We start from the raw sequence: 26,224 nt of genomic DNA on the forward strand, positions 1-26,224 counted from the left end.
GCCGGGGGTCCCCTTCTCTGCGTTCCCTTCCCGCCGGGGTGGGGCCCCCGTCCGAGAGGCCCTATCGCTGCTGGACTGTGTGCCTCCTGCCCCCGCCTGCCCTCATCGCACTTCGGTCCCTCGGAGAATCGGGTGACCCGAAGGGCGCACTGATGTCTGGAGTCGATCAGTTTGCGGCGGTGCGGGGTGAAGAAGAGCCATCATTGCGAACCGTGATGGCCGCCATTCAGGGTCTGTGCTCCTACATGGTTGCTCTTTCACATAGGTCGATTGCGGATGCCACCGAAACTGCCCGATCGCATAATGACTCTGTCGGGTCCCCCTAAGCGAGCCGTTTCCTCGACTTTGATCCCGGAATCTACGACTCGAGGCCCATCTAGTGTCGAAGCATGGATAGCAATGTCTGTACCGCAGTGTGCGGCTGAATCCGCCGCCATGGTGTATCGCCCGCCCACGTTGAAGAGTCCGCCTGTGGTTGTGTTCACGAGCTCGTCCCCCAATGACTTTATTGAAACGGTGACCCAATGGAAAAAGCGAACATCTATCGATCGTGTGAGCTGTGCAGTGTGGTGGAGTACGGGACGGTCGGGATCTGGTCGTACCGTGGCGAGTGTCATGGCGGCTGAGGATTGTGGTGGACTGTGGATATCTGTTGGACTCGCTGCACAGATTCGTGGACTGGCTGGACTTTTGATTTATCCTGTGAATAGGCGGATGTGGTGTGCGGAACTCATGGTGAACACTCATAGAGGTCAAGGGTGAGACTGGTGTTCGACTCGGATGCTAGGGGTTTGTGAGGGACCCGGGATCCGCCATTTTCTTGTATTGGGGAGGGGGCGTTGTAGGACGTCTTTCCTAGGTTCTACCGAATCTACTTTGCTTTGTTGCTTATTGTTTAATGACCAGGACTGTACGTCGCAGGAGGGGGGCAGTGTGACCGGGAATGTGTGATTCTCCTCCTCCCTTAACTTTTCTTTTCTTTCTTGTTCTGTGTTTCCTTCCTTTATAAATCTCTTTTCTACTATATTTCGGGTTTTTGGTCGCTGGGCGATAGGCACGCTGCTAGGGGGGTAGGCCGTAGCCATCTGCAGGGGTGTAGGGTGGGGGGTAGGGGGTGGGGTATTTTTGTTTTTCCGTTCTCTGTTTCTATGGCCCTTTTCTCTTTTTTAGTTTGACTAGACTTTCCTTTTTCCTCTCTCCCTGGGTTGGAGGTCAGTGTATCTGGTTACTGTTTGAACTTTTTGGGCGGTGCTGGGACTGTGGCCGCTCAGCCTCTCCTGTCATTGGATTCATCGGGTGGGGCATTAGTCGGGAGTCTTCAGAAATGTATGCTTGCTTATACTGTTCGCTTCAAAATGTGGGTGTCTCTGCAGTTGGACACGCTTCCCTGCCCACCCGGTGATTGCATCTACTTTAGATCCCGTAGCCGGCCCCCTCCGGTTTTCTTTTCTCTCTTCTTTTCGTTAACATATGGAACTGTATTACGTATTTACCGTGTATATCCTGTTTTAATTTTAAAAATTGACCTCTTATCCTGAGCAGCTCTCCTGGGTGTGCCGAAACAGTTTGATGCTCTAATTTTGCTGCCATGCCTCCGGGAAGTTTGGCTGAATAGCTGTGTGCACCCTTTTCTAAATAAAGGTCTTCCAAAAATTAAAAAAAAAAAAAAAAAAAAAAAAAGAATCAGTACTTGGGAAAGCCAAAACACTGCTCTGTAAAGCCAGCCATGTGGACGACTAAGTGCTTGGCTGTGGGCTTACACTGTTGTGGTACGTGTAGCTATGTAAGGTGTCCTGTTTCTTGGTCTCAAGATGTAACCTTGGCCATACATGATGGGGAATTTTGTCCATATTATCCATGTTGTATAGGATGCCAAAAACTCATGGTTTTGCATGGCCATACATGTAACGTATACCTAGCAGATGGCCTTACCTGCGCTGGGCCACTTTCAAATTGCTTACTGGTGTACAGTGTGTTTCAATACACACGAGTCTGGTCTAATATCAGGGTGCTTGGCTACCGCACTGGTGAAGCTGTAGTCGCCACCTAGGATTACCAGTATGTTTATGGAGCTAATAGGTTTCCAGTTCCTGTAAAAGTATCCTGCATCTTCAGGTGGTATTAATATGACATGCATGATATGAGGGCTGGTAAGCTGGCAACAGCAAAGAAAGCTTTATTATTGTTGAAAATGTCTTATAATTGGCAAATGTGAGGCGCTATGGTGCAATGGACTGCAGTGCAACCAACCATCATATAGCGCAAATTTGACCCGAAGGTATCCGGTATCAGAGCGCTTTACATAGCACCAGTTGTGTTACAGGAGGACACATTCATTGGATAAGGAATCTAGGTGATACACGGTGCGACACCCCAGCTACTTCTGCATTTATGCTTTGGAAGGAGATCTATGCTAGTAGATTCAGCACAGCAAGTAATTGAACATGCGCTGGCAATGCATGTGGCCTCTCTTTTGATGGCACGCGGGAGGGTGCTATTTGTTCTCGTGCCTTGACACTGTGTTACTTCTTAGCCTATCCGTTGCTTTGCTTGCCCCCTCAGTTTGCATCACCCACACGTTCTAGATGTGTTTTTTGTCTGCGGCTTTCGTATTTTGCTATTTCTACCCAACCACAGCAGTCAGTTTGCGTCAGCTTCCGCACCCTGCATGGCTTTTCTGTGAAGTAGAGCATCTCAGGCAGCTTTTACATTGAGCAAAAGATTTGCAACTGCTTTGACTGCACACAATGTTTCACATAATGTAAACCTGTGCTACTTTGAATACTTGGAATGACTGATTTCACTAATAAGCTTTTATTGTAATCCCCTGGTACTCATCCCTCCCCTCAGGGATACCAATGACCCACCCCCTCCTCCTGAGTCCCAAACTAATCCCAACGTAAAGGAAAAGGACTGCAGGGTCTCATTTCAGAAAAGAAAAAGATAAAAAACCCACAAGAGGTGGATATCACATTGGTACCGAACTGTGTCAGTAAACATCTACTGCTCTAAGGGCCATATGCATGAACACATTTTCCGATAGACACAGAATGGGCAAAACCCTTTGATGCATCTGGCTCCAAGTCTGCTGGGCTCAAAGGTGCTCAATCAAGAGAAGATCCTGGAGTTGTTAACTAACGAGGATGAATACCACTGTTGGAAATCAGTATGTGACAAGAGTAGCATCCACCCAAGGCAGTGTTCGCAAGACAGCCCAACAAACATGCACCAGGTAGGTTCTCCTAGTACTTTATTTAGTAAACACCAGAATGTCCAGATTCAAGACGGGTCAGAAGATGATGAAAGGCAGTCTGGTGGCTCATGCAAAGCAGACTGGTGGGCCTTCGCCCGCTGTGGGCACCTGACTGCATCAGTAGTACGGACATCAGTGGCATCATTTACTACACATATAGTAAAATGGTAACACCTGAAAGCATCTCGGCAGTATGACTGAAGGCAGTATGTCTGACGCCAGCACTTCCTTCCACTCACAAAGACACATGACACACTGTCACTGAGAATACTGTGCTGCAGCCAGATGGTGCATCCTCCGAGACGTCAGAAAGAGTTCACACCGACTAAACGATTACATGATGGGCGTAAAAAAAAGAACCAGGTGCAACGGGGTCGCAAGGTCGGTATACAAATTGGGGCTCCTTCGCTTTTATGGTTAAAGAAACACAAGAATGATATGGAAATCGAAATTGTTATTTAAAAGTTGTGACCTAAAAAAGCATCAATTCTAAATAAAGAAAATGGATTCCTAAGGTAGATCTTAATTTTCAGGTAAGACCTCGTACAAAGAAAGCAAACACAGGAGGACTTTTAAATACAACCTGTGTGCGCGTGCTCCACAAAGACCCCTCTTACCCTCAGCGTGCATCAGCTGGGCCTCGTGAACCTCTGCTGGGACGATGAGCAGTTTCTCCTCTGCAGCTCAACGGAGGCAAACATCGACCTACTGTAACCAGACCCTGGGCTCTCTGCTCTCTCTCCTTATACACCCCATCCAGGCGTCGCCTGCCTTGTTTACTTAGCGTACCCTTCATCCCATCTTCCTTTCAGTAGAAAAGCCACACAAACACAAGCCTCTCCGGCAGACGCTTTTTGGTTTCGACCCCTTAGAATAACTTCCTTTGGTGACGGCATCCGCAGCTCCGGAGCATATTTCCCCGCCGAGTGCAAATGCACTCCAGACTTTCTGGCCTGATGTCAGCGCCGCGGTCACGTGACCAGAGCCGCGGCGCTCTCTGGGGGGGGGTTTGTGCTAAATGGAGTCGGAAGGAAGGAAGGCCGTGAACGTGCCCCGCGCCTCCTGCCCATGCTCTTCCGTCAACAGTGGCAGCGGAGTGGAGATGATGGAGATCGGGCAGGGATGCGGTGGGGAGGCTAGCAGATGTGTCAAGGGCCTTAATGCATGCGAGAACAAGCTGAGGATCGCCAGGCATGAAACAGCGCGGTGGGAGTGCACGAGACGCAGTCGCCGTGAGCGTGCACATCAGCTGTAGCGCCGCAAGCTGAAAATCGCCGGAGAAGACACGCCGACCTCCGAGTCTGCCTGCTGCCAAGACTGACCCGCTGCGGAAAGAGCCCGGTGAGTGGGGAGGGGGGGGGGGGGGAGGCAGAGAGGGCGGGGATGTGTGTGTGTGCATGCGTGTGTGCCTGTGTGTGTGAACAGCAGGCCATCTCTTGTATCAGTGAAACGGAATGCTGGTTTGCCTGCAGGACGGGAGATGTGCGCGTGTCTGTACGTGCGTGTTCACGGTCCCGAATCGCCGCGTGTGCCCCGGTCTGTCTCCCTTGAGAGGCATTTCCACAACTTGCAGTTAGAAAGCTCTTCTAGGAGGGCAGGGTACTGCTACATAGGAATGCCAGGGCAGGGGAAGGGGTCTAAAACAATATTCTTCAATGGAAGGAAGAGACAGGCAGGAGAAAATAGTTTCCTTCACATCTCTACTCTTTCAAACCAGTCAGATAATAAGATTAGGAAAGGAATGAAAAGATGCAAGGGGGAGAAAATATGGAGATTAACCAGCCTGGAGGTGTATTTAGTCAGCTCATCGCTCTATGCTGGAAAATCAGCAATGATACATTTTGGAGAATTAGTGCTTTCTGGGAGACCATTTTGTCACAATTTGGCTGTCTTCCTGTGTGATCAGAGAGAACAATGAATAAGTATCGGAGAGAGGCAGTGCCTCTCAGATCTGCTCCTTGAAACTCAAGAAAGAAGGGTCAATGCAGAGAGGCTTGATTTACACCAACCAGGCCCTGCACTCTGAAGACTGTGCCTGCTGCACAATCTAGAACAGCCCTGTTGACTAACTTGCTAATGGGTAACAGGACTCCCTGCAAGCTACTGGTTAACAGGGCTCACCTTGAACATCACCACCAAGAAGCCTTACCGTGGAGTACTACATGTGGATTTGTTAGGGTTTTGTCCAAGTGGATTGTGGGAACTTAAGTTCTAAACTTTCAAGGACAATCTGGGAGTTTCCAGACCCTTGGAGTAAGTTTTGAACAATTTGGGACACCTTGGGAAACTCCAGGAAGGAGTTCCAAAAGTCTGGAGAAGTTTGGAGCAACTTTGGAAAAAAACACCATAAGTGGACCGACTCGACCTGGCCAGCCAAGCCGGTGACCCTTAAACAGGAGTCAGCCTGCCATCCAGGGTTGTCCCGCTGAAAAGCTCCGGAGGACTGACTTCTGGAGTTTGACTGGGGTAGACTAAAACCCAAGCCAGAGAAGCCTCAACAAATCCGGCCTGGTGAAGAGCATCGAGGAATCGCACACGAAAAAGCTCCATAAAAGTTTCCGAGTCCAAACGTAGAAAAAGTGACCAGGACCAGCAGTGTGAGCCAAAACTCCCACCTTCAACCACGAACCGTCCTGGATCCTTGGTTCATCCAGCTAGAAAGCTCTGGAGGTCAGTCTTCCCTAAGTTTGACAGAGAGCTCGTCGCAAGTCAAGCCTGCAAGTCGTCACCGAATCCAGACTGCCTGACCGCTTCGAGGGACTCCGGTAAGAAAAGCTCCAGAAAAGTCAGAAGGTAAAAACTTTGAGCGAGACCTACAGCGAGGGGTAGCTGCGCAGGGCTCTATCGCGGTTAGCCTGAAACTTTGATTTTGTCCTGGTATTGCACAACCAGGAGTCCCAATAGGTGCTATAGGTTTCTATGTGCTATATAGTGCTAAATCTTTAAACATTCATATCTCTAGCTCCATACAGTGGAAGTTTTTTTGTGTGTCATTTTGAAGATAATATTTCCTATTATTATAAATTGGTGTTGGATTTTTATTGAGTTTTGTGTCTTAATTATTTACTGAACTGGTGTTTTTGAATGCTTTACATACCGGTCTTTGGAGTTAAGCCTGCCTGCTCACAGCCAAGCTACCAAGGGTTGAGCATGGGAATAATTTTCTAAGACCTGTACTGAGCCCTATATTGTGTTAGTGGCGTTATTGCCAGTAACATATATACATTTGCCACTACTAATAACCCTCTTTCAAAACACTAAGAATGGCCTCATCCTAGCTGCCTGAAATGGCAAAGTGAAAAGAAAATATCTTTTACTAACGTTTATTACATCTTTGTAAACGGTGGTCAATATTTTCTATTATTTCAGTTTCTAGCTAGCTACAGTTTGAGAATGAAAGAGAAATGGTTCTACAACTGAACCAACGGCTACAAGAAACATTGGAGGAATTATTAACCTTCGATGCAATAAAAACAAACCAGTAGCATAAACAAAGAGGTAAAGGTTTAGTGGGGTACGCATTGGGGAGATGTAACCCACCAGGTGAGTCTTTCTTTTTCAACAGAAATACAGCATTTTCAAGTTCACTCTCAAATTCTTGGGGGGGACAGGTCCACCAAAATGTGCTGTCTGTCCCAGAGAATAACTGATTCTGGGTACTGAATGCTCTAAATCGGGAGCTTTCTTTAAACTATTAAGCATCTACCCTTGCTTCGTAAGTCTTGTTTGCAACAGAGATTTTAATTAGGATCAACAAGAAAGAGTTTTGAGATGTAGAATCTTGTGCATGAGACATCACAGTTTGAGATTGGAGTGGGCCTAAATGCGATGCCAATGTAAATCAGCCAGGGCATCACAAATCTGACCCTATTGTTTTTTGAAGAGAAGACTAGTATTGAGTTAGTGTGCACATTGGCTTTCAATGGACTGTGTGCAGACTGTGGTAAGCCAATTAAAATTACAAAATCTAGCCAAGACACACTCAGTACTTGTGGCACAGATTTGATTTGGTCATGTATCAGAAAAGTTCATTTTTAACCTGTGAGTATGGCAGCTTTTGATGCTCATTTATTTGAGGTATCATTGAGAAGGAAGTAGCAAACAAGTCATATTCTTTAGTGGATTTATCAAATTGAATTCAATAAAAAAAAAACTCATGCGGTGCTAAAATGGAAAACAGGAGTGTGCACAGCTGGGCTTAGAGATCAAAATAAGTTCCCACGCAGGGCTTATTGTCCCGGACTTGTACATTTAATGTCTTTCACAAATACAGCTAACTCGTTTACCAAGGGTTTCACAATACAGCAAACTGACAAGAAGCAGAATGGAATATATTGCATCATTATATATAAGTAAGCTCTTGGGCTTAGACCGATTTATCCTATAACCTCGAACTATGTCGAAAGCATGTAACAAAGCTAAATGCAGGTTGAAAAGGCAAATTCATTAACTTGTTTATTCCCCACAGCGCTGTGAATATTGAACGTGTCTACTCTGAATGTTACATTTGAGAAAGAAGGCCAGACGAAATGGTATGGAATGGAGCAATGCATTTCCAGATTTGCCGTTCATATCCAAAGAGATATAGTGAATAAGAAAGGTAATTCCAGATACTGCAATGTTGGAGATTATTTAAATGCTACGACAACATGGGCACACATTTCACCAGCGTATATAGGCGACTGTAAAGCTAAACACCAGGTAACTTACCAGTATTAAAAAAAATGAAAATTGATTTCTACAACATACCAAATGCTGGCAAGCGGTTGATGCCTTGCCAGCACACAAAGTCATACAGATCTTTAATTGAATCAATTAAACATTGAATCTAGCACTGGTCACAAACTTGTGGACTAATGTGGCCTAGATGTGGCTATGTCCCAGTCACCTTCACAAATCTACCTGGTCATGCAAAAAGCTAAGCAATTCTGGGCAAACCAATTTGACAACTAAACACACTTTGGAAGACTGCAGGGCACACAATACACAAACTCAAATGATGTGGCTACTGGGATTGTTGGCAAAAGAAAACACTTTTTACAAAATAATTATGATATTAGCTTGTCCATGTGCATCAATGTAATTTAATTAAACCAGTTTTCCTGCAATATGGCAAACAGCTTTTGTGCCAAGTTAAATGTCAAAACCTGTTGTGGAAACATTAAACCATTTGAATTTTTTCTTTGAAGCAGACATTGGTTGGCGACATTAGTATATTAGCTGCATATCTGTCCATAATGTGTGTACAGAAGGTGTTCAAATTGAAGAGAATGTTACATACCTTCATCTATGATAGCATGAAGGAACAATAAAATTGTTAATGTTGCATGAGTATCACCAAACGGGTGATCAATTTTGATCAGACCTAGAATAATCATTGAAACTATGTTGGCAGGCAGCGCTTCGCGTTGTGAGCTGGATCGTGGGCTTGTGGGGATAACTCTCCCCCTCTGGCAGGGAACATGGTGCACCACACTGCGGGGCTTGAAGGCTTTGTGAAGTGGGATAGAATAGGCATTGCCTTCCTTGGAGACGTTTGGGTGGGTACTCATTTACAGGGGTTTGGTGACCTAAAAGAGCAGTATCAACTTTCCAATACCCAGTTCCACAAATACCTGCAGTTGCGCCATGTACTATTGGCCGATATCCCCCCCCCCTCCCACCCCGACACCAAGGTCCCACAATTCAGTCCTCTTCTGGCTAGATTGTTGAAGGGAAAGCTACAGAGGAGAGCAATTTCACAGCTGTATCACCCCTTAGTTGTCAACGCCATAGACCATTTCCCCAGGCTGAGACATAGGTGGGAGGCTTGGGTGGGGTAGCTTAAAAAGGCTAAGAGGCGCAAGGCTAGGAGGGCCCCCAGGGAACTGGCTATCTTCACGTGCCTTCGGCTGCTTCAACTTAACTACCTACACATTACTTACATGACCCCTTTACGGCTTTACCGAGCTGGTAGGATCCCTCAAGCAGATTGCTTCCAATGCTCTTGGCTAGATGCAGGTTTTTTCCGTGTGGTCTGGTACTGCTAGAGTGTGGTGCCCTACTTGGTTGGGATGGGATAGGATAGGGAGGGAGCTCTGTCTTGGGCAGGCCCTTGGACATTACTCCCAGGATTGCTTTGCTGGGGCTGCTGGAGGACGTGGGAGGGCAAAGAATGCAGCATATCTTTGTTGAGGTCGCAACGCTGGTTGACAAGCTCCGAACACCCAATCTGAGCTGGAACGGCGAGGTGGGGTGGATTGGTGTGCTCAACAAGAACAGCATGTCTAAGAAGCCCGGGGCTGTCCCGGGAAACATAGGAAGATATGGAGCTAATAGTAGGACTGGATACAGGGAATGCCTAAGACTCAGTGAGCTGAGGTGTTGATTGTGTTTGGTCATCAGTGTATGCAAAAATCAAAAGTTTGTTATCAAACGAAAGAATAATCATTGCATTTGAGTGTTTTTTTCAAACATACATTACACACAAATTAAATAAAAGTTTCTGAAACAAATTAGGAAGACTGAACTAACCTATACAAATCCCTTCCAACGTCGACCTGATCTTTTGCAAATCCTCGATCATCATCAGTGAAACTGAAGCCTGTTCCAACCTGACCAGAAATAATATATTTTTAGGACATGTATTTAGTAAACAAATGATTTAAAATAAATATCTATGGAGTGCATCGATGCTTCTATCACATAAAACACACAAATATTGCCAGTTCTATCGACATTTACCCACTAAAAAGATAATATAATTGACTGTTAAAATCCTTTTTTTTATTTAATTGAGAAAAACAAAAAAAACAAAAAAAACAAAAATCAGTGAATCATCATATGAATACAGAAGTAAGAATAATTAAAAAGCTCGCTCTATTTTGGAACGTTTCAGTCATTACATGAACAGGAAGGGCCTGCCTGTAATTTTGCAATACAATATATTGGGTTTCTACTACATTTACAATTTCCTTTCCAGTTTTGTCTTACATTTCTGGAGCACGGGAGACTCATTTCTTTCCAGTTGTATCTAGCAAATGGGCAGCAAGCAAATTTTAAAAAGGCAAACTTTTATTCAGAATGGCTTGATAATTGGTTAATGAAGATAATTTTAAGTGTTCAGCCTTTGTCTACCAATAGGATAAATTAATAGAGGTTTGTAAGCACTGGGATTCCATTTGAATATATTACTGGCTGTATTTTTTTAGAATAGTAGAACAATCAGAGGGGAAAAGAGGATGCTTTATTTAGAAATTATAATTGGGTCTTTGAAGGAGTTAGTGCCGTAGCTGAAAAAAAGGCCTATGTAGTATTCCGCTATAAATTGCTGGAACAGGAAAAAAGGGTGCACTGAATCGTCACCCAGTATTGAATATTAAAATTAGAATGTACATCCATTTTGGTTATGTAATGAGAGCATCAATAAAATGTAGTATGGTTTTAGAACGGATCATGGTACTGTGGTAGTGATTACATCCACCCTAGAAGATATGCGATTAGAGATGGATGAACACAGTGTAGGAGAATTGACATTGTTTGACCTGTCAGATGCTTTTGAAAATGTCAATCACTCCATCCTGATTACCAGACCGATAAATCGTGAACTGCTGGGAAAAGACTGGGTTAAATCCTCTTTCTCTAATCAGTCAATTAGGTCTTTTGAGTCCTGTTACTCTGAGTTTCAACCATGGTATACCACAGGGTCCGCCCCTTCACGTTTAATATTTAACTTGGGCCTCGGGAGGACAGGCCTGTAAACACTTTAAGGGCTAGAACTAAAGAATACATGCTTCTTACACTTTTCTGCTTAAAATAATTAGGCTTTTCCTCCATAACAATTTCTTTCTATTTGATGGAAATATACACATTCAAACAAAGGAAAAAGCTATGGGCACCTGCATGCGAATTGGGCACTGAGCAGGTGGGAGAAGCAGGTTGTCTAGGCCTCAGACAAATCAACACACAATTCCCACATCATAATATGATTCAAATAAATCAATGATTTATTTTTCATTTGAGAGGGGGTGTGTCCCTGGCTGAAGAATTTGTGCAGATTCTAAACAGAAATACTCAATCTGAAATTCACGATTACCATTAGGTTAGAAACAATAGATTTTTGGGATATACATGTCCACGTTGTTGATGTATAATTAAAGACAATCTCATTTTGGAAAGATACAGAGGGCAACAGCATTTTACATGCTGCGAGTGCCCATCCTGTAATAAAAAATAAAAAATGGAGCATTCCTTTTGGCGAATTGCTGTGAGCCAAATCTAATTGTAGTACTGATGAGTTCATTTATCAAGATTAGGGATGACATGTTTAGGAGGTTTAAACTAAGAAGCTACCCATCTAAGGTGTTGAAAGAAGCTATCAGACCGGATGAATTTAGAGATAGAAAGGATCTAATTATTCGTTCCACAGAAAACAAATACACTACATTACGATTTATAATAGCATAGGTAAGAATCTGGGGATTTGAAAATGCTAAAAAAAAAAAACAAGCGTATCATTTAATCAGATAAGACTTTATGGCAGAAGCTAGAGTCCAATCCTCGAGTAACAAACAGGTGTAATTTTTCCTTGTAGCATATACTGATGAAAACTGAAGGAACGTCCATGGGTATGAGTAGCAATAAACTAATTTGGGTTTGTCTGTAAAAGCTGCAAGGACTGTAAATATAGCCATGATGTGAAAAGGTACAAGTTCCATATTTTTTTTAATCGACCTGCGGCGTGGGGGTTTCCCGACCTCAGGACACCCCCACGCCGCATGGCCCTCCAGCTGTAGGCACCCCCTCGCTGCTGCTCGCTCTCCCTTCCGCCGCTGCCCCCATCTGTGCCTCACTTTATCTCGTTTGTATTTCCCCCATCTGTGCCTCATTGTATTTATTTGTATTTCCCCCATCTGCGCCGTACTGTATCTCATTTGTATTTCCCCCATCTGTGCCTCATTGTGTTTCGTTAGTATTTCTCCCATCTGTGCCTCATGGTATTTCATTTGCATTTCCCCCTTCTGTGCCTTCATCCCTGTTTCACAGTAGTGTTGGACTCTTAGTGCTCTCTGCGATTCTGCCGTTTTTTTCCCCCTGTTGTGACCCCCCCTCCGCCCCCGCTTCCCGCCGCTGCTCCCTCGCGGCCCGCCCCCTTTCATTTCTGTGTCCCCGTTGGCTGCCCCGCTCCCGCCTCCCAGCTGCCCCTCCCTCCCACTTCGCCTTATATGGAGCGTATGCGCAGCGGGCGCGCCGATTGTGCGCCAAAAGCAAGCCCGTCTGCGCCCGTACACGCCTGGACCGCGCCCAGCGCCAGGACCCCTGGTACACATCAACGCCAACCCTCCCGACGGACCTACGACGCCGCCACCCTCCACTCGCTCAACGCCGACCGGAACACCACCTGCTACCGAGCCACCCCGAAACGCACCCACGGACCCTTCATCTGCCAAGCCTGCAAGTTCACCTGCCTCCGGACCTGTACCGCTCCCGACAAGCCGAAAACCAGCAGTAACCACCTCAAGTGCATCTCGCTAAACACTCGCTCTGTCCACAGGCACACCGTCGAACTCTGGAACCTGTTCGACACCACATCACTGGACGTCGCCTTCCTCACAGAAACCTGGATGAACGCTTCCTCAGCGCCTGACATCGCCATCGCCATCCCGGATGGGTACAAGATCACCAGGAGGGACCGCGTCAACCAGATCGGAGGAGGCATCGCCATCGTACACAAGAACACCATCCGCATCACGACCAACTCCGACGACATCCTCACTGCCGCCGAACACCTCCACTTCCAGATACACACCGACCCCAAGACGACCCTCAGAGGCACCCTCATCTACAGACCCCCGGGACCACGCACACGATTCAGCGAATACATCGCAGACTTCATCAGCCCGCACACCCTCCCCTCAACTGACTACATCCTCCTAGGGGACTTCAACTTCCACCTGGAGAACAACAACGACACCAACACCACCACCCTGCTGGACAACCTGGCCAACCTCTGACTCAAGCAACTGGTGAACAACCCCACCCACTACGCCGGCCACACGCTTGACCCCGTCTTCTCCTCCAGCAAGCACATCTCCTTTAGCCACTCCACCGGACTTCATTGGATGGACCACAGCTGCATCCACTTCAGCTTCAGAAGAACCACGACCCACCACCACCCGCAACAGGTTCCTCGCAGGAGCTGGAACAAGATCACCGCCGACCAGCTCACCACCTCTCTCAGCCAGAACCCTCCCGCCAGCATAACGGACCCCAACGAAGCAGCCAGCAACCTCACACAGTGGATCACCATCTGCGCAGACAACCTCGCACCACTGAAGACCCCTCCCAGCAGACCCGGCAGCAAGAAAGCTCCTGGTTCACTGACGAACTCAAGAACTCCAAGAAGAACTGCCGTACCCTCGAGAAAGCCTGGAGCAACAACCAGACCACAGACAACATGACTGCCCTCAAGCACGCCACCCGCAAACACCACCAGCTGATCCGCACCACCAAGAAGACCGCATTCAAGGAACGACTGGACAACAACGCCCACAACAGCAAGGAACTCTTCAGCATCGCCGGAAACAACGACATCACTCTCTCGCAAGACCTCTGTGACTCACTCGCCTCATTCTTTCACAGCAAGATCGGCAACATACACAACAGCTTCGGTGCACAGACCACGCACCCAACCACCGAGCCAACGCCCCCCACCACCACCCTCCGCACCTGGACTCCGGTCCGCACCGAAGACACCACCCGCGTGATGAACACCATCCACTCTGGATCACCAACCGACCCCTGCCCCCACCACGTCTTCAACAAAGCAGACTCAATCATGGCACCCCAACTCCGGGACATCATGAACACCTCCTTCAACACCACCACCATCCCGGAGAGCTGGAAGCACGCCAAGCTCAGCGCCCTCCTGAAGAAACCAGCAGCGGACCCCACCGACCTCAAGAACTACCGTCCCATCTCGCTCATCCCTCTTCCTGCCAAGGTCACCGAGAAGACCGTCAACATACAGCTTGCCGCCTTCCTCGAGACTAACGGATCCCTCGACCACTCGCAGTCCGGCTTCCGAGCCAACCACAGCACAGAGACCGCCCTCATCGCAGCCACAGACTACATCAGATCCCTGCTCGACAACGGGGAAACAGCTGCCCTCATCCTCCTGGACCCCTCCACAGCGTTCGACGCGGTCAGCCACTGCACCCTAGTGCAGCGCCTCAGCAACATCGGAATCCAAGAGAAGGCACTGGAGTGGATCATCTCGTTCCTCACCGGAAGAACCCAGAGAGTCCGACTCCCCCCGTTCAGATCCGAGGCCACCAAATTCATCTACGGCGTACCACAAGGATCATCACTCAGCCCCACTCTCTTCAATGTCTACATGAGCCCCCTCGCAGCCATCGCATGCCAACACAACCTCAACATCATCTCCTACGCCGACGACACCCAGCTGATCCTCTCCCTCACAAACGACCCCACAACCGCCAGAACCAGCCTACACGAAGGGATGATGAAAGACATCGCCGAGTGGATGAAGAACAGCTGCCTGAAACTGAACTCAGACAAGACGTAAGTCCTCATCCTGGGATCATCTCCCTCCACCTGGGACAACTCCTGGTGGCCCCCTGCCCTGAGCACCGCTCCCAAGCCAACGGACCACGCACGTAACCTGGGCTTCATCCTGGACTCCTCCCTATCGATGACCAGACAAGTCAATGCCGTCGTGCTTCAACACCCTGCGTATGCTCCGAAAGATCTTCCGGTGGACCCCCACCAGAACCAGGAAGACGGTCACCCAGGCACTCGTCACCAGCCGCCCGGACTACGGAAACACCCTCGGAACCGCAGCCAAACTTCAGAAAAGACTCCAACGTATCCAGAACGCCTCCGCACGACTCATCCTGGACATCCCCCGACACAGCCACATCTCCGAACACCTGGGAGACCTGCACTGGCTTCCCGTCGGCAAGAGGATCACGTTAAGACTCCTCGCCCTTGCACACAAGGCTCTCCACGACCTGGGACCCAGGTACCTCAACAACCGCCTGACCTTCTACACTCCCACCCGCCAGCTACGATCCACCAGTCTTGCCCTCGCCGCCATTCCACGCAGCCGCAGAGCCACCACCGGAGGAAGATCCTTCTACCTGGCAGCCAAAACACAGAACTCCCTCCCCATCCACCTCCGCCTGACCCAGGACCATCTATCCTTCAGGAAGCAACTCAAGACCTGGCTCTTCGAGCAGTAGCATGCCCCTCCCCCCCTCAGCGCCTTGAGACCCCTCCGGGTGAGTAGCGCGCTATACAAATGCTATGATTGATTGATTGGGACTACTGAGAAATGCATCACATGCATTTCAGATTATGTGTGGCCTACATATTGATTTGTCCCTGTGGACTGCAGAATGTGGGGGAGTACTACACATCCTGCAAAGAAAAGGGTTATAGGACACCTACAGGCTACTATGCATTGAAATAAGGTTTATCCGGTGGGCATACATCTTGAGAACGATAATCATATCAATGCAAGTCTGCTGCAATGGTTTTCACTTGATACAGCGAAACTAAGACCAAGGGGTAGCAATAGAAACTGGCCCTCAGTCAACTAGAATCCAGATACATTGTGAGTGTAGAAACAAGGACTCCTACAGGCCTAAATATAAATCAGAGTAACAGTATTTGCCTAATTCCCTGGATACCGTGTTTTACTGATTGTATCCTTATAATTAATTTTATTTCAGACTGAAAACAATATGATCCTGCAACTTTGATTGTTCACTGTTAATGGATGCTGGTACCTTATTATACTGAGTGTAGAATATATTAAATTATTTTGGTTTGATTGATTTAGATTAAAGTTAATAGAGTCTAAGAGGAGGGTGTACCATTGTAATGGAAGCAGTAGTCCAAATGTGCATGATAGGTGCTTTAGCGGCAGATGTGTGAATGCCCTTATACATGTTTACATTGCATGAGATAAAGGTCAATAACTCACTGGGGCATTAATATTAAGCTTTGAAATGGTTGGACTATTTGGACTCTAGTAACCATTGACTGTGAACGTGTGTTTGGTTTAAAACACAAAACTATGACATATCTTCTGAAATGACACTACAATGGTGGAGCAGTAAATGAACTGTTTTGCTTGACAAATGGTGAGGTTGTCGAACTAATAACTTAATGATTTACAAGCCCTGTTCCAATATGTTTATTAACACTCACAAACTGTTTGGTGCACTTAAAAAGACATGTTTTTCAACAGAATGGCACGTGAGGAAGGCTTCTTTTTTTAAAAGTCAAATCACATTGGGTGTAACACGCCCTTCACCACCCAGAATAAAATATTGCACAGCATCCTTGACTTGCATTTATCGACTTTTGTCCAGGCTACATATTTACAGATGGACTTCTCTCTCCCGATGCAGTTGCACCATTACTACAAGTGTCCGAGTTGGCATTCTGAAGAGAAATGCTCTGATTATTATTAAACTTTTTTTTAACCAATTTCATTGATTTTTAAAGTAGCACAGTCAGTAGTACAATCATTACAGTATGATAATGGAATCAATATATTGCATTTTCCCAGTCATTCAGTATACTGTAGGAAATGATGAATATTACTACAGGATGCATTGGTTCATCTTTATATAGTTAACAAATAACGCGTGAAACAAGGACAACTGGTAGGTCATCCCTATTATGAACCATCAAGATCTCTGTACCTGTGATATATCATCCGTGTGGCACTGGCTGATAGCCATGGGATCTAGCTTTAATTATAGATCTGACAAAGACGCAATGTACCTCTATCATAACGGTGCAAGTGCCGACAGTATGTATGGAACAAGGTTTGACGAGGTAGGGTATGCGCTTAGGAAGAATGAAAAGGAAGGGGGAGAGGGAGGAGGGAAGAGGGGAAGGGAGTGCTAGGCGATAAGTGTGACTTGGAGTAGTAAGTGTTAGGCGATTATGAACCCCCGTCCAACACTCCATCAAGAGCTCCTCTGAGAGCACCTGCAGCTCATGTAGGAGTGTATACCATTCCAACGCAATGGGGTCCTTACACAGGTCTCTGACCTCCTATCTGGTTCTAACCTCCTATCTGTGGAGCGTCACTAATTCAGCCCTGTCCCACTTTAGCTTTTCCGCAAAACAATAGGGAATACCAGGAAGGTGGGCATATTTCCACTTCATGGCAATGGCTCTCCTAGCCATGAACAGGGCTAAATCTATGAATCAATGAACGGCAACTCCTGCCTTTTTATCCCAACATAACCCCAGAAGACCAACCTCCATTATGCACAAGTCCTTCCCTCCGTGACGCCAGTCAGGATATCTGTGACGGCCTTCCACAGCAATTGCGCATCTGGGCAATTCCAGAACATGTGCGCCATGTCTGTATTATGGGAGCACATCTAGGGCATGCTGATTAGCTGCCATGTATTCTATGCAAGTGCGTTGGTGTGAGGTACGCAATGTGTAAGATGTTGTGTGAAATATATTGGAATTTGGTATTGCAAGAAACTTTACTGAGGTATACAAGAGCACTGTCCCACTCTTTCTGTGCCAGAGCACAACCAATGTCCCGTTCCCATTGTTGTCTGTTGGAGTGCAACAGGTCCTGTAGTGCAGAAGCCATAGCACATGTGAACCATGTGATGAGGCACCGCCCGCCACCCATCACATGAATCGCTTGTATCACGGGGTGTATGTCGGGTTCTGTGTTCATGATCTGCCAATTCCCTAGCAATTCGGCAAGCAGAGTGTGATGTGCTAGAAAATGGCCCATGGGTAGGTCATGATCCACGCAGAGCTGTACGAAGGACACAAGGGCAGCATGTGGGAACAGGGCGCCTAGGGTATCTACCCCCTCTGACTCCCACAGTTCTATCCCCTCCCTCCCAAGGAGCTCTCTGAAGGGGCGCAAGGAGCTGATACAGATCTCTGGTGAGTATGGCGTCAAACCCAGCGTTAGTTGAAGGATTCTGATATAGTTGGTGTATGCTATGGTCAGGAGCTTTTAGACTGTGGGGGGAAGTTTACCCGAAGGTAGCAACAAGTCATGGGTCACTTGGGCGGCACATGCCAAGTTGGGAAGGCCCAGTTCAGCCAGATGTCGGTCTTCCAAACAACGGGGCAACCATTGCAGTTGGGCTGCCAAATAATAATGCTCAGAGTTAGGAGCTTCTATGCTCTCTTGGTCAACAGGTAGCTGGAGCTTCCGCAGGGCAACCTGTTGATGTCCCTTGTTCCAGAGAATTGTCCCAAGCATGTAGTGCAAAAATGGAAGGTGGAGCTTGGTACGTGGACCGGTAGGTTATAAAAGTAATAAAGGAGTTGGGAGAGCATCACCATCTTGGATAGGCAAACCCAACACTGCTCCGTAACTGGGAGCGGTGTCAAAGGGGCAATAGTCCTAGTGAGGTTTCGGTCTATTAAGTGCCTAGTATCGTGGTGTTAGACCTTACACCATTGGCGTTGGTCTCCCTTCCATTTTTTGCTCTTGCCGCCTGTGTTTTTGCTAGTCTAGATGCTTTGGGCACTTTGTCACTGCTATTCAGTGCCAAAGTGCAAGTGCTCCCTATTGTAAATTGTTGTATAGATTAGTGACTATGATTGGACTATTTGATTTACTTGTCAGACCCTAGACCAGTGCACCATGTGTGCCCATGGCCTGTACATCAAATGCTGCTGGTGGGATTACAGCACTGATTGTGCTACCCACAGAAGCAGCTTGTAAAATATGGCTCAGCCTGCCACTGCAGAGCCGATGTGCAGTCAGGGACTGCCATGTCAACTTGGCAAGTGCACCCACTTGCCTGTCCATAAACATTCCTTTTTCTATATGTTAGTCACCCCTAAGGCAGGCCCAAGGTACCCCCCTTTGCAGGGTGCATTGTATGTGAAATGTAGGACATGCCCTGATGTGTGTGGCATGTCCTGATAGTGAATTACAGCCAATTTCGTTTTTCACAATTGCAAGGCTATCTGTTCCCAAAGGCCAGAACGGGCAGTTTGATTAGAACATCTTATCATCCTAACTGTCCCTAGGAACAAGATAGGAAAATAAAGCCTGAACTCAGAATGTTAAAATACATCTTTTATTGTGGGTGATTTTTACATTCTGTGCTTGAAAATGCAGCTTTTAGAAAGTAGGTATTTTCTTACCTATCCATACAGTATGCCTCTGCTAGGTTTGTGTATTCCATTTCCGGTTTGTGAGTGAGAGGGGGCTGGAGAGGGCCTTGGCTCCAGCAGTCCGATGGGTCAGGGCTGGGCTGAATAGGACCTGCATTGAATAGAGAGTAGGGAGAGGAGATTTCCTTTCAGCTACCTGGGCCAGGTCTGCTTTAAACAATGTTGTCTTTACCTCCAGCCAGAAGCTGCACCAGGGACGACAGAACTGGCTGTGGCTGGGTACAGACACCCTCTGCCTTCAGAGGACAAAGAAATTGCAGTACAAATATTGGGGCCCAGACCCCAGAACTTTCGATCACTTCTGGGAATCAAGACAAACCTTTGCCAAGGAGCGAAACCAAGGAAGCTGAAGGAGCGAACTGCCCCTGCGATAGTGACTGTTTGGGGTTGGGGTTGGCCTGCAGTGGTCACTCATTACCAAGTGAAGGAGAAAATGAACTTTGTGTGTGTACTTTCACCTTCTAGAGGAAGATCTCCAAGGGCTTGAAGCTGAGCTTGCCTCCTGTTCTGAAGTCTCAGGGACACAAAGACTTCACCACCAGCTCCCCATGAATTTCCATGCTGGGAATTCTGCCAGCAGAGGCGACTGCTGTTTAAGGACCTCCAGAGACAGCGTGTTACTGGAAGTGCAATGCAACAAGGAAGCAGTGTGTCGCCGCCGCAGCAGTTGCTGTCGCATCGCGGAAGTGTGCCACCGCAGCTGTTCGCCGAAGAAGCGTGTCGCATCACTGGAGAAGTGTGCCTCCACCCCAGAGGTTGCCTTTCCATCGCCGGAAAAGCAAGTCGCAGCTCAAGAAACCATTGATTTAGCAGCAAGGCCGTCGGGCGTGCACACATCGCATCAAAGACGCCATCTTATCGCATTCCACTGGATCGTTGCATCGCATTGAGGCGCCTTCTTGTCGCATCGCAACCGGAACACAGCAGGAAACCGACGCATCCCCTCTTCTCTGGTAAGGAACAGACACATTACCTCCCCTGCGCTGGGCTGCAGTAAGGAACCGACGCATCACCTCCTCCAAAGCAAGGAACTGATGCATTCACATCCTTGCGACCCTTTTGTTTGTTTTGCGTAAGACATTCAAGTTACTTTGGAGGTAAAGTGTTGCATTTACCCTCTACATTGAACTAAGCTATTTCTACCATTTTAAAGTCATATTCTTGAGTACTGTATTGCAGATTTTTGTTGTTTGGTCTTGTGTTAAGTCTAGTAAAGATTACTTATTTTTCTGAACTGGTCTGGTGTCCATTTGTAGTGTTTTCACTGTATTACTGTATGTGTTCACAAATGCTTTATGCACTGCCTCCGAAATAAGCCTGTTTGCTCGTGTCAAGCTACCAAGGGGGTGAGCAGGGGTTATTTTAGGAGTGTATTCCCCTTTTCCTGACTAGAAGCAAGGGTCCCTATTTGGACAAAGGTGCAAACCATTGCCAACTAGACATTTGTAACACATGGTATATACGAATACTGAGATAACTGAATGTGGATGGCTCCCATCTGAATTGAGGGGGTCCCACTGCTAGACGTCGTGGAGGGCAAATTGTGTTCACGAGGAACATGCAAGTCTTCGCCCAATTCACTCCCAGACCCAAGACTTTTTCAAATTCTTCAAGTGTTAGTTCAAAGCCTCGGAGGCCTCGCCTGATGTCCCACATGTAAATAAGGACATTGTACATGTAGAGGGAGACTGTGAGTAGCTCATTCTCTAATAAGATACAGCGCACAAACCCATCGCGCCACAGCCGTTGCACCAGAAGTTCCACTGCCAGTGCGAATAAGAGTGGTGACAGTGGGCATCCCTGGTGCTTTCCTCAACTGATTTTATACAGGGCCAAAATGAGTTGACTGACTTTAACCCGGGCTGAGCGAGCTGTATAAAATCAACGAATGATGCAGCGGTAGGTCAAAGAACTAAAGTTCTGTAAACATGTATTCCCAGTGTACCCTGTCAAATGCTCATTCTAGAGATCAATCACAGACAAGCAGCAAAGGGCCAATGGGATGGGGTCAGCTCTAACACTGCGAATGTTGAGGGTTGTCAAGCAATTAGGGTTAAAGCCATTTTGATCATCATGTACCAGTCGGGGCAAATAGTCCAAAAGGCAACCAGCAATAACCTTACTATTTATCTTATAGTCAGTGGGTAACCTGGAGAGGGGCTGCGCTGTAAAAACACGGGTTGACCCAATAAGTCGCTGGGACCTGTGTAGATAAGTAATGCAAACATAGTGGTCCCAGATACTAAAGTAAATAGATCATGAATGAAAAGTTACTTGAATAAGTTCAAAGAGAATATAACAACATTGTTTTTAATCACATCGTGTATCATGAAAGATATTAATAAAATACATTTTAGTGTGGCTCAATGGTTAGAGAGGCAGACCTTGATGCAGAGGTCTGGCCCGGGACCAGGGTTTAATTCCCCACCTCAGCGGGTCTTGGGCTCAAAATTCCATGAACCTGATAATTCTCGCCTCTGTGCCTATTCCAATTCTGGAGTCCCACTCTGCAACTCTGGGCAATAGCTTGCTTAATCTCCACAACGGCCCCCACAACGCTAAGGATGCCTGGCCTCCACCTTGGGGGTGCCCAGGAGTGGACGCCTCACAGGGAAAGATAGGATGGGTTCCACAGCGGTATTCGTACAAGCGCCTTGAGACCCTTGCGGGTGAGTAGTGCGCTATACAAGTATCAATTTACATTTACATCAATAATTAATCGCAATTGGTGCCCCTAATGAAATGGAAAGGGAAGGGTAGTGGTTGGAGAGTGAAGGAACTAGACAAATAATGAAACAATGGTCACTATGACCTCAATAAAACATAGCTAATAGTTAATTTACACAAACTAAAAATCACAATTCATAAACTGATTAAACAAACTCATGCCTCTAAAAAACAAAATCACAAATGATAAATCGGGAGAGAGGCTGAAGATAGGAAGGAGTGTCGACGTTTCGACCCAAATTGATGCAGGCATATAGTGGAACCTTGCTAGAGGGTCTTCATCAGGACAGGGACGGGCAATAGATTGGAGATGGAATTTCGCAGACGTTTTGCAGTTGTGCAAAGGAAACGGCGCCCACGGACGGTCATCTAAATCCGAAAATGTATGTTTTATATTGCATTATGATAGCTGTAAAGCTGCCTTGGAAATACATAGCAGCTTAGCCATGCGGCACAGAGACGTAATAAGTATTCAGAAGACACGGGAACACATCAGGGGTGCGAAGGGACAGCAACCTACGGCACACTTCCTCCCATTAAGGTGTCAAGTGATTGGAATGGCCCGCACCATGCACATTTAAAGCCATCTGCGATTTTTATTTTTGCAGGATGAACATTAATGTGCATGTGGCATGGAGAGGTGTCCTAGTACATGCCTCGCCACCTCCGAATCCTGAAGAACTGCGCTATGTTTCTGGATTCCCTAAGTGGCAGCTCGTGTGATCCTGGGCAAATGACATCCTCTGTGTGAGCCTCATTTACCTTAAACTATTCCATTTAGGATGCCTAGGGAAGGAATAATTGCTGCCGTGAAACATCGTAGAAATAATTCATCGGGATACAATAGGAAGGCAAAGATTCTTGAACACGGTCTATCCGGGGCACCTACCTTGTGTCGGGCCAAGATGTGCCCTTTAGCACCGTATCGCCTTTTGGACTGGCTGCCGTCTGAGTAGTGTGCAAAAAATAGGAAGAAAGTCTAAACCCACTGACAAGAAGTACATAAAATCACGTAAGACCCGGTGCTCTGGCAGGCCAAGCGCACGAGGTGTGAAGCGCATAGAGCTGCTGTGCATGGATGAGCAGAGCGACCTTCAGCTGGGAAAGGGTGTGCCAAGCAACTACAGCACCCTGCAGGGGGCAGGGCAACCCGTTCCATACTGATCTAGTACGCAAGGACACCGGAGCAGCATCACATTAACTGCAACCTATCACAAGCATGGCGTGTAGAGGAAAACAACAGTGTACCTCATGATACTGCGTGAAGGACAAGACAGAACTTCACTAGAGGAAGACGTCAGCCACGCACACATTGCGTGGTGCAGTTAATATATTGCCTTTTCTGTTACAGCGCACTGTGTACACTGGGGAGGAAGGGTAAAACACTTTGTGCACGGTTAGCAGTAGGTTACGTATAAAACACAAACCCGGAACGCTGTATAGCGCTCATGGCATCCCACAAGACGTTGCAGCAGTTTTAAGCATTTGTATAAATATTTCATCCGATCCTAGCAACATTGAGTGTTCGCACACCCCGTTCCTGTCACTGCCGCGACCGTGCGAACGGATGGGAGGGAGTGGCCACTCTGCCAATCCTGAAAGGTGGCGCTGGGGGTTAGTGGAGTGGGATGGTATGCGAGGGAAAAATTGCATTTTTGCAAATATGGTAGCCCCTTTCAGATGGTGTGAAGTGCAGGGACAGCTAACTGCAAAGGCTTTTAACAGTCAGGGGCAGACCTAGCTACCTTTAGTCCAGAACTTGCGCCCCTTGCTGAAAAATTATTACTGAGTCTACATCCAGAACTGCAGTATAAATACAGTTAGTTGAGAACCTGAAGGCAGCAAAGAACCTCCAGGTATTACGGTGTCCAGGGGCATTCTGCAGCGGAAAATGACCATAACAACGCGGTAAAAACCCCACAATACATTTACATCGCTGCTTTTACTACCCAAGTTGTTACAACACCTTGCGCTAGATGGCGCTATAGACTAAGGAATAGTGCAAATTACTATTCCAAAACCTTCCATACTGTAGGTAGGCTGGACTTGGAATAGTAAATCATACTATTTCGAAGTCCTGCACCCTACAGCGCAAGTCGTATCGAGTTGCATTGTAAAGACAGCAATGTAATGTACCGCGATCTAAATGATTGCGTTGTAACATCATACATTTGCCTGCAGCAGTCTCGCGCCTGCATGCTCTGCTTCGGGAAATATAGCATCTGTAGTGAATGCGAAACATTAAAAATATGCTATAGCTAGGCTTGAATATCAATGTTCTGTAACAGCCGCTCTAGAGCTTGCCCTAGAACCAGTCTAGAACAGTAGGCGGCAGCAGGTCACGCAGCATTTAGAGTAGACGCTGCAGTTCTTGCTTCACGTAACAGTAGGATGGCTGCAGCTCTTGCTGCAGTGGGGCTTAAAAACAACTGCAGTTCTTGTTGCAGGGTGGCAGCATAAAGGCTCTGTAAAGCCAAGAAGCGGCAATCAGCCTAGATGCTGCAGTTCACTCTGTAGCCAGTCTACAATCTGCGGGTCTTGCTCAAGTTATCTGGAAGTTTCCCGAAGGAGCACTAGACCAACAGTAAACCCCCTGTGCGAGATGCTGCAATGTGAACTCCCCTAGAGGGCTAAGACCTCTTATCAGTGGCAATAGCACACAAAAGAGAATACACAGTAATGTGTGATAATATCCAGCATTGGTGAATACTTATAAGGTCCCAAAGGCGAGACCAATTGCCTTGCAAATGCTTGTTAAATTATGCAGACAATACACAGTCGTTTTTGAAGTAGCATCCACAAGATTCAGAACAAAAACACACAAAAAAATCCAGTCTGCTTAACAGATTTACATAACTGGATCTCAATGAATTAGTAAAATCTAGCTCCACAGAAGACTAAAATCTTGGTAGTGGGGACAGGTTCTTAAACCTGACCTGACGACTTATGGTCAGGGACCAAGATTAAATGTGTAAATCCATTGAGTTGGGTGAGATGCCTGGGAGAGTGGATTAGACATGCTGAGACTAGCAAGAAGAATTTTCTTTTTAAAAACAGCTGCATGCCAGTTTCATTTTCTCTCTTTTCAGTACAGGGAGTTCTGGCTAATCAATTATACAAACTGGACTTCTCAAATAGTGCTTCTGTGGGAATATCTGAATACCTCTTGGTCATTCTCAACAAACTGCAGAATGAGACAGACTATACACTGATGAAACTAAAAGAGAGACCTTATATTTTTCTAACTTTATCTACACTCTGCTGGCTGACTAATACATGCCAGTGCTTTATTAAGCTCCTATTTATAGTTCACAGGGTTGTGTATAGGAAAGTCAAAGAAAAAAAGCGCAGTGTACAATCCAAGAAAAACTCTGCAATGACAGAAAATTGCTTTAATAGTAGCTCTGAAATTCAAAACTGTTAAATTTGGTGGTTGTGAAGTTTTGGCCATAAAGGCATGAAATGAGATTTAAAGATAATCACCAAATGAAGCAAAAAGCACCGAAGACTGTTCTGTGAACGTTCGGTTGTAGGTTACGTCTGTTAGATCAATTAAACCTAGTAATTAGAAGCCCCACGATGCTAAAAGCTGTGCTTTATAAATGAACACTACATTTGGTCTCAGAAGCTCCTAACTAAATTGTACTTAAGTAAACGTCTAGTCTGGCATGAATACAGTATGACATATTTACATAAAACTTCACATTCTTCTCTGATTAGATTCAATATAAAGAAACACTTGGAGTGCAAATCACTAAACTCATACCAATTTTCAAATTAGATGCTTCTGGAACACTACTATATTCATTGGGATTGGAGATCTTGATCTGTTGACATTTTTGCAAATCTACCAGTTTACAACGCGTTTCTATTTCTCCACCTACGCCAAGTTTTCAATCAAGAGAACACAGAAGATGTAAAACATGCAAGAAAGACAGGAGATTGACAAGGACCGGCTCTTTGCTGCGGAGGAATAACCCTCGCATGTGCCTATTCAGCGGAGACCCCAGTCTCCATACTTACCGGCCCCCGCATTCTGCTGTTGCCAAAGGT

At 46.6% G+C, this 26,224-nt stretch overlaps 1 protein-coding gene across 2 annotated transcripts in view; it reads right to left on the reverse strand.

Moving 5' to 3' along the window:
* CPVL (carboxypeptidase vitellogenic like) overlaps positions 1-26,224 on the reverse strand; it is a 632,086-nt gene that overhangs the window by 400,674 nt on the left and 205,188 nt on the right. For both annotated transcript variants that reach the window (XM_086941713.1, XM_086941714.1), the window contains exon 6: positions 9,767-9,846. In XM_086941713.1, the coding sequence (XP_086797839.1) occupies positions 9,767-9,846 (80 nt within the window). The remainder of the gene's footprint in view (positions 1-9,766; positions 9,847-26,224) is intronic.

This window comes from Lissotriton vulgaris, chromosome 10, assembly GCF_964263255.1.
Source record: "Lissotriton vulgaris chromosome 10, aLisVul1.2, whole genome shotgun sequence".
Taxonomy (NCBI): Eukaryota; Metazoa; Chordata; class Amphibia; order Caudata; family Salamandridae; genus Lissotriton; species Lissotriton vulgaris.